Consider the following 16,214-nt stretch of genomic DNA (forward strand, 5'->3'; position numbering starts at 1 on the left):
ACACACACACACACCGTATAAACACACTCACACAAATGTGCAGTGCTTGTGTCGTCTGTCATTAGAGAGCCGGCTGACGGAAGTGAGGCACACACACACATGGTGTGTCGTTAGCGGGGTAGTAAAGTCACACTGTTCAAAGGAGTCAGCGATGTTTGATCAGCGTTATGAGAGGACTGCACAGGCGTCTGGGAGGCCTGCTCGAGCTGCTTTATGCTCCCATCAACCTTAAATGTCATTAGTCTACTGCAGGAACAGTGAGAGAGGGAAGGATGGTCATTAGGCTCCACTTTTAGCTATAATGGACTTCATATCTTTGTCTTATTATTTGGTAGCCCACACCAGGGAACCAAATGAAAGGCAGAGATCACAAAAGATGAGAAGCGAGGTGGTACAGGAGCAAAAATGACAGCCACCCTCAGAATTCAGTTTCATTAAGTTCAATTAACCAGGCATCTTTGGGGCATGTGAGCATGACACAGAAGAATGATTGGTTCAGTGTCTTCACTGATGCAGTGGACGGGGGTCAGATTGCCTCAGGGTGCATTTCAGGTTCAGCCAAGGGGTCAAAGGTCAAAAACTAATAATGTTTTACCTGTCAATCACACCAGCTTGCTGAGAGAGTTACAGACACCGAGACGTGTCAGGGTCAGTGATAGTGGAGATGTGTTGTGTGGGGGGTCACTGGTTTGGTCAGTTGGTTGATAAGTAGGTGTAAAATGTATTGTACTGGGCTCTATAGCCACATTCTCAGCTCCTTCTGGATGAACTCTGTCCTTTTTTTGGCTTAAAAACAAAAAAGTAAGAAAAAGAAGGGCAAGGTGTCTTGTTCCCTCATCACTAGATTTATACACCCCAAGTGTATCTTTAAACAAACCTTCCATATTAAGCAAGCTTAAGTAAATCCTACACAGTTTGGAACAGCCTACCCCCCTCTGTCCCTGTCTCTGCAGTGGGAGATATATACTTTTCATTACAAAAGTTTGGGTGAGGTATCGAAAATATGTATAATAGCTGGCAAGATATTTGGGAATATCCTTGAAATCCCCCACACATCCCGCATCCAAGAATTAAGAAATGCTCCCTTTCCCTCCGGAAGTCACCTCCTTTTCCACTGAGTGCCATTGACCTTTGGCATTTCATCATTAAAACCTGTTCCCTGCAGCCAAACAGGCAGTCATGGCTGGCAGCCAGTGACAGCTTGACAGTCTGTCTAAACTCTGGGTGGAGGTTGTGTTTTCACAGCCCAGGACAGACACCATCAGCTAAAGCAGCTTAGTTACCGAGACTATTCCTGCACCTAGACCTGCCATCAGAGAGTAGAGTGTATGCGCTGGTTTGTCAGCCCATTTGTGTGTGGGTACGGTTGAGTGTGTCTCTGTGCACACACACTCTAACCTCAAATCAACAGTGGCAGGCAAGCTTTCCTGTGTGTAAGGAAATGGGATTGACATGGAAAGGAAAGTGGGCCGTTATTTGATTTAGCCCCCGGTGCAGCCATGCGCACACTCACACTCTCACACACGTTTAACCCCAAAGGTGCCCTATCCTCAAATCAGCCTCGTGTCATGCAGTGGTTTTGAGAGCAAACACAGGAGTCAGGATAAGGAGCAGAGACAACCACTGTATGAACACACATATACATGCTTGTGGCAGTAGTGGAGTTACATTTCCAGGTTACACAACTCCAACAGCGTGATGAACAGAGGAATTTGTACTGGGAGTGAGGCAGTCCCTCTCTGTCTCTCTCTCTCTCTCTCTTTCTCTTTCTCTCTGCTGAAAATACACCTTGCTCCTGATGGCTTTCACAGATTGCGGTTTAAAGGCCAATGCATGATCCTTTACCCTCCTTTTTCTCTCTATCATTTCCCAACCTCCTCCTCCTCCACATGTGCTTCTTTTCCCCCCTTTACCGTACCTCTCCAACTGCCCCACAAAACCCACATCTTGGGGTCCTTCCTCGTCACAGGCTTTTCAATACAGCACGTAGACACAGAACCACACACACTCACACAGCGACATAGCACACCCCTGGGGAAGAGGGACCGGGGTCTAAATGTTTAATGTTGTGGTTTCAGGGGGACTCAGTGACTGCAGCCAAAGGCAGAAACAGATGTGCCTCTCTCAGATTCAATTAGTCCCTTTCTTCTTAATACGCAGGAGAGGAAAGTCACAGCAAATGACAAGCAAAGTCCACAAGAGTGCACTTCCACCAGCTCAGCCCATAGCAGGTTACCACAGCACTTCCCACTGATAGCAGCCTGTAGTGCAAAATTGATCAGTTGATTAAGCAATGAATTGACTGGCTTCTTCTACTCTAATGTGAGTATCTGTGTGATTGTGAACAAAATAAATTCTAAATTTTGGAGTCTGGGAATTTGTAATGGTAATTTTCACTGTGTTCTATCATTTTCAAGGCTAAACAATTAATGATGTATGCAACAGATTAATTGATAATGAAAGTATTAATTGGCTGCAGCCCCAGTTGCCTCTCAGTGAGCAGCCTGAGGTTATTCTGTCTTTTCAGGATCACTCAGCTTAGTTTAGTTTGGCAATTGCAGCTTTCCTCCATTAAGTCCCTCTCTTCAGTTTCACATTGTTTTAATCAGCCCTTGTGTGTGTGCATGGATGTGTCTGTGTCAGGGTGTGTGGATTTCATTGGTATGTGTCCCCTGACCACAGCCATTAAATACCGGCTCTATTTTAAGAGCCGAGAGCCAATTAAAGTGTGTGTTCATCACAAAAGCCATGAAAACAAATAAAAATCACGTATAGATGAGATCTGTTGCTGCTTACAATTAGGAGCCCGCTGTTGCTATGCAGGCTGGTGGGAATTGTTGTTTAGCGAAATGTGATTGGAGCAACATGAAATTTCTAATGGCAATGGAATGCAACATGGGGTCCCTGTCTCACAATAAACACACACACACACACACTATAATGCATTTTCTGTTTATGAAGTTAGTCTGAACCATGTCATGTGTGAAAGGAAATAAAAGGAAAAGCATGGTGATATCAGAATGTCAATGCTATACCACATGCTATATGAGTGTGTGTGTGTGTGTGTGTGTGTGTGTGAGTGTATTAAATGTGAGAAGTCTGTGTTTGATGGAGATTGCTGGAGACCTTGAAATCAGTCCCATCTGTGGCTTTCTTTGAAGCTCTCCATTTCCCGTCTCTCCCCTCACTCTCTCTCCCTCCCTCCGTCTATGTCTCCCCCTCTCTTCACAGATCTGATTGTGGGGGCGTTCGGTGCAGGCGAGGTCTCTGTGTACAGGTAAGAATGAACAAGGTGTTCTGTCTTTTTGAAATGCTTCTCAAAGTAGGGACTTGTTTTCCTGAAATTCCAAAGATTCCAAAATACTGTCTTATCACCGTTATACATCTGCCTTGTGTGTGTGTGTGTGTGTGTGTGTGTGTGTGTGTGTGTGTGTAGATCTCAAGCTGTAGTGTCTGTGGAAGCTGCAATGACCCTGACTCCCAGAATCCTGAACCCTGATGACCGACAGTGTCACCTGCCTCAGACAGACATCATGGTTACCTGGTAAGAAGAGCAAGCTGAGCTAGTCTCTTACCCCAATTCAATACTACATATTGATAATATATATAGTGTTCTATATCTACCAGATATTCCCAATGGATAACTTTTACATATAAACCGACTGGTTCCTCCTTATCTGTATGTGTGCAAACCACGATCAACATGGCCTGGTGTTCTCACAATGACCCATTGGCTCCCCACAACAGAACTGCAAAAAGCTTTAAACAATGTACAGAATAAATGTCTATAAATTTAAGTCAGTTTTAAAGGATATTTTGGGAAATCTTTCTAAATTTTACCTTATCTTAGATTTGATTGGGAAACTGCTTTTTTATTTATGTATCTTAACGGGGTATTGTCTGTTGGTAGCATGTGACTTATATATACACACACACACAAACATCTTTATAGTGTCATGATGTTTTTCCAGTTAGTGCACAAGAAATGAATGTTCTTCATGATATAAAACAATAACCAGCTGATGATCGCTGATTTTAGAGCACCACTCTCAGTTAAACAAGCAAAATGTTTTCACACTTCATACTGAAATGTTTTCTCAAGATCTTTACCACAGTCCACTATTTGTTGTAATTTTTTCCAGCTGTGTGTAGCACCGTCACTTCCATTTGGCATCTCATTGTGGGACAAGAACGTCCATCAATACCACGCTCAAAATCAGGCTTATACTGAAGCGTATACTTGATTTAGCCACTTCCCCAGTGTTAACACTCCGTATGTGTGTGTATGTGTGAGTGTGTGTGTGTGTGTGTGTGTGTGTGTGTGTGTGTGTGTGTGTCCACAGGTGAATTAAACCTAAAGGGATCAAAGTCTTAAACAAACCTGAGACTAATGAGCCCCACTGCTGCACTGAAACCCAGATCTGTAACAGAAATCTTTCGGCTTACTGTATACTGTATCATAAATTGGTGTGCAGTATAAAGTATAGACTTTCACGACTCACACACACTGACAGATATGACAAATATTTCACCCCCGTGCTCTGGACGTCTGCCATCGGCCAAGGTCCATTTGTCTGTGTGTCTAGTGAAATGATTTAGAAGCACATCGAAAAAGAATGCTCACAAAACCTGGTAATTCACATTTATAGGACTCTGCAATTAATTTGAAACTGCATAATTCTGTTTTGATTATATTATTGTCCCTGTGGGTAGCAGTCTGGCTTTGAGCAGTCTGGGGGTGAGTTTAGTTGAGGGGAACAAGTCTAAAGGCTCCCACTGGTTCGCCACAGTCTATTGTTGGTTCTAACTTATTGGGGCTGGAACCGCTGTAGGCCTGTTTGGATGGAAGACGTGTGCTCGGCCAGTTGCCATCATAGTGTATGTGTGTGTGCGTAGAAGTGTGTGAGTGTTGGCAGTGAGTGAAGAGGGAATAGGGTTTAGATCGAATTGACAGAGAGCACTAAACTGCGGAATTCTGTCAAAACAAAACTCAGCTTATTTAAATAAACCGCCATAAAGTTTCGGTTGGAGGTATGGAATCAGATCGGACTCAGGACACACACACCCACAGACACACACGCCCACACACACACACACACACACACACACACACACACAGAGTCAAACAGCGAATTGAAGGGATGTCTGAGGCTCTTGTGCTTCAGAGGGGTAAAGATTTTCTGACATTTCAGTTGTTTCCCCTGCAGCGAGAGCTGGAGAGATGCATGATGGGAGGTAGCCCCAGTTTGTGCCTCTCCCATTACATTTGACTTTCAGGGTTAAACAACTGATTTTCTGAAAAAAAATTACCTCAGAGGTATCCCTTTAAACATCTGGTTAAAAAATGTTTTGTCTAATGCAGAGTTTTTTTCATGTTAAGTATTTTTAAGGTATTTTCAGCCTTTAATGCAGATGGTGGCGTTGTGCTTCCTTTTACTTAGTTATATTTCTTTCCAATATTTTATATTCAGAGACAAATTAATGTGTTAATATCTTCCTCATGTTTTACAAAGGGAGAAACGAGATTTCTGGCTACATGAATCACAAAAAACAGTCGCACATTGAGAAATGGGTTAATAATCTTTTTTAGTGTGGAGTGGACAGACAGAATATTGTTATTCTGTTTTTGAGAATTCTGGAAATAACTTCAGAACAGCAGCAAGTGTTGTTAAAGTGGCAATAAAAACCTTGTGTTTATATTAACAGTGGATCACAGTAGTATCACAGTTCTTCTCAGCGCTATAGAGCTTTTCTCTCAGCTGGATGTTTTGGTTTTCAGATTTGCAACTTTGCTGCTTTGGTGCTGCCCAGCACTGGCAAACAGATGGACGTAGCAGGTAGCTGGTGGACATAGTGGAGCATTTAGCAGCTAAAGATTCAGATATTTCCCTCAGGAGTCGGTAGGGACCAAAAACAGAGCTAAAAGAGAGTAAATATCAGACTTGTTCAACGTGTTCACCACATTTTCCAACCTGTTCCTACTGCCACCAAGCGGACAAAAAATAATTATTGCAGGTTTAAACAACCCTCTTGGATTTTTAACTACTGGGTAATTATTTTCTCAGATGCTTTACTTTGACTGGATTGAAGGAGAGGTGGAAAAGGAGGGACAGCTAATGACCGGTCTCAAATTGAAAGTTCTTACTCATTAAGCAGACCCTGTGTAGTGAGGGAAGGGATTTATGTGTACATGTTAGCAGGGTGGGCCGGCTAAAAGTGTGTAGGGTGGTGGACCACAGATGCATTTTGGGGAAAATTACACAGAGTAATGACCAACCAAGAGCCCGAGCTGTTGTCAGTAGAATAAGGGTAATTTCCGTGCCACATACACTTGAGTTTGACACACACTGCTTATTAGAGTCACACCGCCTCAAATACACAAAACGCACACACATGCTTCCATGCAACACTTATTAAACACACATGAAACCACCTGGAAAGGTCAAAATGGCTTAGGGGAACAATTTTTAAAATAGAAACCTGTATTTTATCACACACACATGAACTCACATCTGTAGCACACACAGTTTGACGCAGGAAAACTAGCTCATCATTATTGTGTCATCTAATGGGGATCCTAATTATTAGCAAACACACAGGCATCCACAACATCTGCGATCAAGTTGTTAGGGTTTGCGAACCAAAACCAAACAAACAATAATCACATGAAGTCATTTATCTCTTTGCCTCATACTGTATTACTGAGTCTTCAGTGTAGATGCAGGAGCGTTACATCTGTAGCTTCCTCAGATTAGTGGTTATTAACAGCGCAGGGCTCCCTGTGTGGGAGTCACTTTCCTGTTCTTGATTAAAGAGGTGAAAACACACACACACACACACACACACACACACACACACACATATACATACACACATAAATAGAGGAAATGCAGAAATGTTTTCCAGTCCCCTATGTCTGTCTGACGAAGGGGCTCATTGGGCCCTAAGTGGTATTTCCCACTGCCCCCTGGAGTACAGGGAGGAAGAAATGCCTTGCTTATTTATTTAATTAGGGTTAGTGTATTATATATACACTGTTTTTTGTGATTTTATCATGCATACAGATGAAGGAAGAGTTTGGTCAAGTATGTTTTCAAATAAAGCTACAAAAGTCTATGTAATTGTGATGTAATTGTAAAAATGTAATTGTAACCTACTTGATAAATCACAGTAAAGATGAATTAAATACTCTTTTTTTACCTAGGGACTAATAGTCACTGTCTTCTATCTCTCTTTTCTATCTTTCTTCCCTCCTAATATCCTCTTCCTCCAGTCTGAAGGTGGATGTGTGTGCAGCAGTGAGCGGTGCGGGGATCCCCAGCTCCGTAGGTAAGCAGCTGTGCACAGTGTGGTGAATAAAGAGAGAGAGAGAGAGAGAGAGACAGAGAGAGAGGGAGAGAGAGAGAGAGAGAGGGAGGCAAAATGGAAAAGCTCAGTGGGTGGGAGAGGGGTCAGGGCCATCCCTGTCACACATCTCATTAGAGTTTCCTGCTGAGAAGCCACTGCTGCCGCACCGATCAGAGTGGGGAACAAAGGAAGGAGGGTGGGAAGAAGAACAGGACACACACACAGACAGTGGAGGTGTGAAGTACATTGTTTCCACTATCTAACAATGCTCTAGAGTAGAACACCTACAACCCCGAATCCTTTCTACCTAACTAAAGGAAAGTCACATACACACATGCAGGCACACACACGCACACACACACACACACACACACAGAGAAGGAGTGTCTGCTTGGCTGGATGTTCTTATTCACTCTAACCATCCCTTCTCCACCCACCTCCATCTCTCCATCATTCCCTCCTGTCCAGACCTGAGAGCAGAGCTGCAGCTGGACTGGTTGAAAGGCACCAGGGGTGGAGTGAAGCGAGTCCTCTTCCTGGACACCGAGCAGCCTCAGCGCACTGGGCTCCTAACGCTGGGTCACAACCGCCCACGTGCATGCCTGAGCTACACCATTTACCTGAGAGTGAGCAAATCACACACAAATACAATGAGCGTTGTATTGTGTTGTTTGTTTTACAGATGAATCAACTATACAACCGCTTGGTTTGCTATTAAAATCAAAACAAAGCTGAACAACTGCACATTTCTCACCTCTGCCTGTTACTTCTTCACAGGAGGAGGATGACTTCAGGGACAAATTAACCCCTATCTCACTGGCTCTGAACTACAGCTTGGCTCCTCCCCCACGTGACCAAAACCTCCCACCTGTCCTTAACCGCTACAGCAGCACCTTCCTCCAAGAGCATGTGAGTACATATTCTCTATAGCATGAGTATAATATTTAACATATACAGTATAATACTGTCTTCCTGATTTTCTATATTGTACATTTGCTATTTTGGTTAATTCTGTACACATGACATTTCCTTCATGTTTGTCCATCCTTGATTTGGGGAGTTTTTTTCTTTATCTGAATCAAGGGTCTAAGGAGTTGATAAACTCAGTACTTTTTTTCTCAGCTAAACTTTATATATGAAACAATTCAAATCCAGAATTCACTATCAGATGGTCAGGAGCGCCTGCACAGTAGTATATGTAGATAATGCAGAGAATACAAATAATGAAAAATAAAGAAATGGTTTGTGGCACACCAAAAGCTCAGTTCTAAACTTTGTATTTATTTGTCAAATCAACAAATCTGATGAAAAATATGCACTCAAATGCTTGCTCTTGCAGAAAGATAAAAAAATAAATACCAGGAAATTTTTCCAGAGCTGAGCCTTTGATGAGCAACAGGCAGTTTCTTCATTTTTAAGTATGTAAATGTACACTCATGGACCACACAAGCAATGTGACCTCATTGAAAAAAACTTTTAACAAAGGATTTGCTTTATATTTTTTATTACTTATCATTACAATGTGTTTGGCAGGATTACGCTTTAAAATAACTAAACCCAACCTCAGTCTGAAGCTGGTCACAAAACAAACCCAACCCAAGATTTTCATTTTGCTACCCGAGACCTGGATAGCAGAGCTATAGCGTGTGTGTGTGTCTTTACACATACACTGCCTGCATCCTGGTGTGTCCCAGTTACATTTTCTCTAGTTTTTGGTTTCATGATGATGCCCAGTGTACCTTAAACATTTCCTCATGACAATCCCCCTCTCGTGTGCCCCCTCTTCCCGTCAGGCCTACATTCTCCTGGACTGCGGAGACGACAATATTTGTATCCCTGACCTCCGGCTCGCTGCCAGCATGTAAGACTGACACGCCCTCTGACCTCAACCTGTAAACACTCAACACTTGACACGGCCAAACACAGACACACATGCACACACAGCTAAACCAAAGAAAGTATGTCTGTTATTCCTCACACAATGAGCAAAGTTTACACTGACGTTTACACTGAAGTTGCTCACATTATAGCTGTGTGTGTGTGTGTGTGTGAGAGAGAGAGAGAGAGATGGTGCAAATGTGTATGTGAATTAGCCTACTCTCTATAGTGTTTCCAGCTGTACGATATCTCCATGGCAGCATTACACAAACATCCTGTCACCCTCCACTGACTGAGACACACACACACACTCTCTCTCTCTCTCTCTCACACACACACACACACACACACATACATTCTTGGGGTTATGGTTGGGGTCAGGGGTATTGCATTCTTTGCAGATAAGTGGATTACACATGAAGTGCAGTCCTAAAAATTATGAACTTAATTTGACAAAAAACACAAGATGAGCAATTTTTTTTTTTTTTATGAAACTGTGCGCAATTGTCTGTGTCCTCTACATAACTAAAAACATTATTTTCTCTGTACACTGTTCTCTCTCTAAAATAAAACACACACACGCACACACACACACACAGGGACCGCTCAGAGCTGGTGATTGGAGATGACAATCTGGTCATGTTGACCATCACTGCGGTGAACCAAGGAGAGGGAGCCTACGAGACAGAGCTACATACACTGATACCACCAGAGGCTGACTACATTGGAGTGGAGCGCAGGGTGGAGGTAGGTAAACACACACACACACACACACACACACACACACACACACTGCAAACACAGATTTATCTGAAATCCATTATTCTGGTTTGATGTGAAGGTTCAGCAGGGTGGATACTGAAAATAGACACATAGGATCAAGGCAGTCATCTCATCGTGATTGATGCATGTGCCAAGTGACCATATAAAAAAAAAAGGAAGTAAGCTATTTGAGGCAACGGCTACAGTACGACATCACATCCTGTTGTGGCGTTGTTTGGCGTGATTAAGCCGAGGCTATCAGCAGGGCATGCTTTACTGGCCACTGTCCAAAGCCCCTATTATGATTTACAAGCTGCATTAGTAACCACGGAAATGGATAGGGTCAACTGCTGTCTGTGTGTGTGTGCTTGCACGTGTGTGTGCACTAATGAGTGTGTAATGGGGCTGTTTGATTGATGAGGTTGTTACTGTCAGAGCATTCATCACTCTTCCTCTCCCTGCCTTACCCCTCCCTCCTCTCCCTCCTTCTCTTTTTCAATCCCTTGCTCCCTTCCCCCTTTGATGGTGTTATACTTCCCTCCCTTGTTCTTCTCTCCCCCCACTTGACTCTCGCTGCTCCCTGTTTGTCACATTCATTCGCCGTTTTGTCATCATCTCACTCACTGGCCTCCTCCTGTTCTTTTTGGTCTCTCTCTAGTCTCTGTCTCAGCTAAACTGCGAGTACAAGATGGTCAATGAGTCCAGGATGGTGATGTGTGACCTCGGGAACCCAATGGTAGCTGGGACGGAGGTGAGTTTTTTACACCCACAACCACAAACACACACACGCACGCACACACACACACACACACACACACTTGTCACAAAACCCAAACCCCCCTTCAAACATCCATGCCAAGAAGCTGCGACTGTTACGCATCAGGTTTAATTCACATTGATTGATGGGTTCCAATGATTACTGATCACCACCTTGACCCTCATTCCACGTTCTCTGACTCCCATGACTGTGCTTCACACTCCATTCGTGTGTACGTTTGTGCATGAGTGTGTGTGTGCAGTGTGTGATAATAATCCATTTACCTCTTGGATGGCTGACACATGCAGGAAGACAAGGCTTTGTAAAGAGTTCTTCCTACATGTAATTCTACCACACCGTGAACATACGTGTGCCACAAAGCAGCACACATATGCTTTAGTGTGTGTGTGAGCAAGTGTGTGTGTGTGTGTGAGCAAGTGTGTGTGTTACTCTAAATGGAGGGTTTTTCTTAAGGTGTCAAGGCCAGCACAGAGGTGCGTTTGAGCTCTGTAGGTGACTCAAGCTTTCTGATAAATCAATTATGTGGTCATGTTTCACTGCTGGGGGAGGAGAGCAAAACAAGGCATGTAAAAGGGACAACTCGTGTGTGTGTGTGTGTGTGTGTGTGTGTGTGTGTGTGTGTGTGTGTGTGTGTGTGTGTGTGTGTGTGTGTGTGTGTGTGTGTGTGTGTGTGTGCTCCCCAGCCATCCAGATGTTTCCCATATTTAACTCTCCCCTTGCCCCGTTGGACATTCAGGAATCCATGAGCTTATGCAGAACATACCTCCATGTACCCCATACAGACTCTGGTCATATTGTGCAACTAAATAATTATCATCATTGAAGTTCATTCCTTGTGCCACATGACACAGCTGTAGTGCCTCCATCAGTGTAGGAGGTACATGCCTGAGGGAAAGCTATTTTTTGGCTTCAGTATTGTCTGCCTGCCTGCATCTTTGTTGCTTTTCTTACTGTCCTTGTTTTCATTTCAGTTTACTGTGAGTGTGATTCTGTATATTTATGTCAAGGTTTTGATAGCAATCAATTATGATTAGCAGACACTGACCACAAAACTGCAAATGTTTTTAAGTGGACAAGGTTTTGACCCCACTCTGATCCTTGTCAGGTATCAAAACACTGACATTTAAGTACATTTGTGGTTTAGAGTCAGTGTGAAGCATAGCTCTTCCAATCAGTGCTGTCCAGTGTTCTTGCACTTACCTGTGCTCATTCAATTCTTCAACTCTTTCTCTCACAATAATGATAACATTAACTGCTTGATAATTTAATATCATCATCCATCTGTTGAGTGGAATCCTTCTTTGAGGATATAATTACATTATGTTATCATTCTGCAGAATTATGGAACAGTTTTCATTGCATTAAGAGATGTTCCAGCATTGTTTCCTTCCTGAAACCACTTCTGATACTTGATCCAATACCACTGCATTACAAAAAAAGATTTCAACTGCTGTACACTGCTTAGGCTGTATGGATGTGATGTGATTGCTGTCATGTTGTACGGCTATATATAATGCTATAGAATCTTTCTTTTATTATCTACTTTGATTTTGAAAGAAAAATAAATCTAGAAATAAATAATAATTCCTTCAATAGCTGTCCTCAAAGTAGTCCCACTCCTTGAAATTACAACCTTGCATATTGTGACATTTTGCTAACAGCTAACGTTGCACTATTTTAAAAACAGCAGCCTACACAGAAAGTTGCACTGTGCAGCCACTGGCAACAGTTTTAAAGCAGTGAAGAAGAGTTGATTTCCAGGAAAACAGCTGTTTTATCTGGGTGTGAAAATATGAAGTTTATTAATAATTATGTGGCATCGAATCGATGCATTTACTGGCGTACTTGCCAATATCTGATCCAGTATTTTAGGCAGTATCAGAAGCATTTCAAATTCTGCTATCTGTACCATAACAATTCTACATTTAACATCAGTTGATGATGCTTGACAATAATTCCTGTCATATCTACATTTATAGTGAAGCTATGTGTCTTTTGCTGAGAAGTTGCTACTGTTGCCACAACAAACAATTATGGGATAATAGTAAATACAAGACTATAGAAGTAAAGCTGTAGCAGCTAAAACCCTGAATGGCTTACAGAGGATGTGCTGTTTCTTTTTTGAAAAAAGTGACAAAGTCTTGCTTTCAGCATCCTCCTTGTAAAATGTTTTGGGTATCAAACACCCTTGTAGGCTCGAAAACACAGGCTCAAAACACAGCCACAATGGTCAGTTGGATTCTTATGTGTTCCAGTGAATACTTTGTATGGCTGACAAACCTTAGAAACTTCTCAAACCACTACTTTACAGCACAAACCACGTCTCTCAGTATTGTTTCAAAGAACCATTGTTTTGCCAAGATGTGGCTAAATACACTGCTTGTGGCAAAGCTCTGTAGCTTCAAGGAGGGTAATAGTCAAACACAGAAGCCGTGTATTTAGGCATGTTGTGGCACAATGATAATTATTTGGAACACACTGAGCATACAGATAGACAGTGTATGAGTTGAAAAAGTTTCTGTGGATGTTTTGATGATTTTTCCACCATGAAAATGCACAATCCATTGTAACCCGGACAAATTCAAGTTGCCCACAGCTTCTGGTCTCGCTAAAGAACCAAACTAAACTTTTAACAGTCCCCTTTTAAAGCAGAGGTCAGTGTTAGATGCTTTAAAGACAGATTTTAAGAGACACAGTTGACCTCTCTGTTCCACACACTCTTCGTCAGACTTCTACTTCGACAGCTGTTCTCCTCCTCCTCCCCTCTCTGCCACACAGAGCATCATAGCTGATAGTGACGTCTGCTCCTCTCTCTCATACTCATTTGGTGTCTGTCTCTTTAGATCTTTCCTCTCTAGCTTTGTAGTCCCGCACCCCCAGGCACGCCTCTTGAAGTGTTACTGTGCGTCTGAATGCTGTCATTTCCCCCTCTGGACCATGTTTGTCTGACCTGTTGTTCAGTAGAGCTTACACACACACACACACACACACACACACACACACACACACACACACACACACACACACACACACACACACACACACACACACACACACACTGTTGTTATACAGTGGATGATGAACCAAATCCTCCACATGTTTCCAGTTAGCCTGGAGGACAGGGGATTTAAACTGGGGACAGACAAGAAACTTAACCGTAGCTTTTAAGTGTGTGTCTGTGTGTGCTGTCTGGATTTTCTCAGATTTAAGATTTCTGCTGTTGTCAACCCACACACTCACACACACACATACACACACACACACACGATCTTCTGCCTATGTAATAACAAAAGAGGATCAAGTTAACAGGGGTTTTACCGTATATTACTAGACATGATGTGACCTTTGATATACAGATGCATCTTAATACTGCCTTTCTTTCTTCTCTGTCATCACTCTTTTACTGTCCTCCTCTTTCTCCTGTCACATGTTTTTCTAATACATTCTCTCTCTTTTCTTGTGTTCTCGCCACACTCCTGTCCAGCTGTCTGTGGGTTTGAGGTTTTCTGTCCAGAGGTTGGATGATGCCGGACCAAAAATCAGCTTTGAGCTACAGATCCACAGGTGACACACCCACTGACAGTCACGCACTCTCCCTAACATCCCACACTCACATTTACACACACACACACACACACACACACACACACACACACACACACACACACACACACAAAGAACTGTTTGTCTTTCCTCTGAGCCATGTAAATAAGTTCTGTGTCTGTCCTGATCCTGTCACCGTCTGTGGTTTGATGAAACTAACCGCAGCGACAGAAGAAGACAGATGGCCGTGAGGAACTCCAGAGAGAAGACAAGCTCTACACAACATGTCCACTGTTGTGCTTCGTTGTATTGATTTCGATACAGCACATCAAAAGGCACAGACAGTTAAATGTAGGCCAAGCACACAGCTAGAGGAATTCCTCTTGGAGTCAGCTGAAGATAAAAACACAGCTTTATCATGAGCTTTTCTGAGCTTTTGCTTTCACTCATGTTGTATCACAGCCTCCTGTGCAACATTTCCAAACAGATATTGGACATAGAGCAAAGTCGGTGGGGTGTATGTTTTCATTTTACTCCTTATTTTATATAAACCCCCTGTGAATCTCTCCACAGCTCCAACAAAGATAACTCCAACAGCAACCCAGTCACTTTGAACCTGTCCATCGCTGCCAAGGCTCAGCTCGATTTACGTGGGTGAGTCAAGCATCTTTGCATGTGAGAGCGTGGCGTCTTCACCGAGTGACAAAAATTCCTTGTTGCTGTGTCTGCTTCCCGAAGATACGACTGATCTGGTTTCAGTCTGAACTTGTTGGTGTTTGCAGGATATTACTGCCCCTTCTGTAATGTTTGAATTTGTGACGCATGTTTATATACAGATGGAAAACAGCATGAAAACACGTTGCTAGAAATAAATTTGAAGTAATCATGTGCACATGGGATACTTATGAGTTTTTGACATGTACATAGATGCCCATATGCCCACTGACATAGACACACACACACACACACACACACACACACACACAAACACACACACACTTCAAAGCTTGGAGCCTTGCATAGCGTTGTTTGGGTGTGGTCACTCGTACACACAAGCGAAGGGGGGACCTGGGATGAGGACGTACAAGTTCCTGTGTTTGTGCTGTGAAACTGCACTGCCTCAGCTGTCTCCATCTACAGCTTGAAATAATTCATTTTAAACTCTAAACCACAATTTTTAGAGTACATAGCTGTGGTATTTATTCAACTCTGATGAGACTGTGCCCACCTCCTATTTGAAGAATAGGAAGTATGTCTTTTGCATGCACATTTAGCTTTTAAACATTACACCCCTATTTGGGGGCATAAACAATTTTTCCCACTTAGGTCAGACTACCTTGAGATCTTCAGTATGTTGTCAACAAATGGGGCAGAATCAGCTACATTTCCGAACCAAGAAAATCTTTATTTGCATCGCTCTTATTATTGATAGGATTCAGTGTATGTGAATTTCTCAACAGCTCGAAATGTTTTTGTGTTTAATTTTTCTTTAAACAGGTACTTATATTTTGCAGATTAGGAATCTTTGACTTTCCAATATGACGACAGAGCTGTTAAAGGATAGGGTCAGACTGTTTAAATCAATCTTACCATTATACTCACTGACCATATGTACAGACAGTATGTTTAAAGTTGTTCTGTGCCGGCCATGAAATGTTCCAAGTGTAACTCCACTGGGGGGGGGGGAGCCATAATCCACAGTCCTTGTTTGTTTTATGTAAAAATGTACTATAATATTTGGCTTCAGTAGTCTGAGATACCCAAATTGAAAAGGTGCTATTTCCAAAGTTATAGGCTGTTTTGAGCAAAAGTTGTACATGAGTGTTTGATCGCTGAGTCGTGGTGGAGGGATACATCCTGGTAGTCAGGTGTAGACTTGTAACACAGGCAGTAAGGCTGACCTAGG

General features: G+C 42.7%; 1 protein-coding gene across 1 annotated transcript in view; it reads left to right on the forward strand.

Moving 5' to 3' along the window:
• The window catches only part of itga8 (integrin, alpha 8), a 37,669-nt gene that overhangs the window by 15,671 nt on the left and 5,784 nt on the right, over nucleotides 1–16,214 (forward strand). Inside the window, exons 14-23 of the mRNA XM_071470048.1 lie at nucleotides 3,232–3,277; nucleotides 3,437–3,544; nucleotides 7,274–7,329; nucleotides 7,816–7,973; nucleotides 8,125–8,256; nucleotides 9,141–9,208; nucleotides 9,825–9,972; nucleotides 10,646–10,738; nucleotides 14,250–14,329; nucleotides 14,882–14,962. Of these exons, the coding sequence (XP_071326149.1) occupies nucleotides 3,232–3,277; nucleotides 3,437–3,544; nucleotides 7,274–7,329; nucleotides 7,816–7,973; nucleotides 8,125–8,256; nucleotides 9,141–9,208; nucleotides 9,825–9,972; nucleotides 10,646–10,738; nucleotides 14,250–14,329; nucleotides 14,882–14,962 (970 nt within the window). The remainder of the gene's footprint in view (nucleotides 1–3,231; nucleotides 3,278–3,436; nucleotides 3,545–7,273; nucleotides 7,330–7,815; nucleotides 7,974–8,124; nucleotides 8,257–9,140; nucleotides 9,209–9,824; nucleotides 9,973–10,645; nucleotides 10,739–14,249; nucleotides 14,330–14,881; nucleotides 14,963–16,214) is intronic.

The sequence above is a fragment of the Trachinotus anak genome, unplaced genomic scaffold, assembly GCF_046630095.1.
Source record: "Trachinotus anak isolate AG129_WGS33_773 ecotype Australia unplaced genomic scaffold, CSIRO_AGI_Tana_v1 ptg000032l, whole genome shotgun sequence".
Lineage (NCBI taxonomy): Eukaryota > Metazoa > Chordata > Actinopteri > Carangiformes > Carangidae > Trachinotus > Trachinotus anak.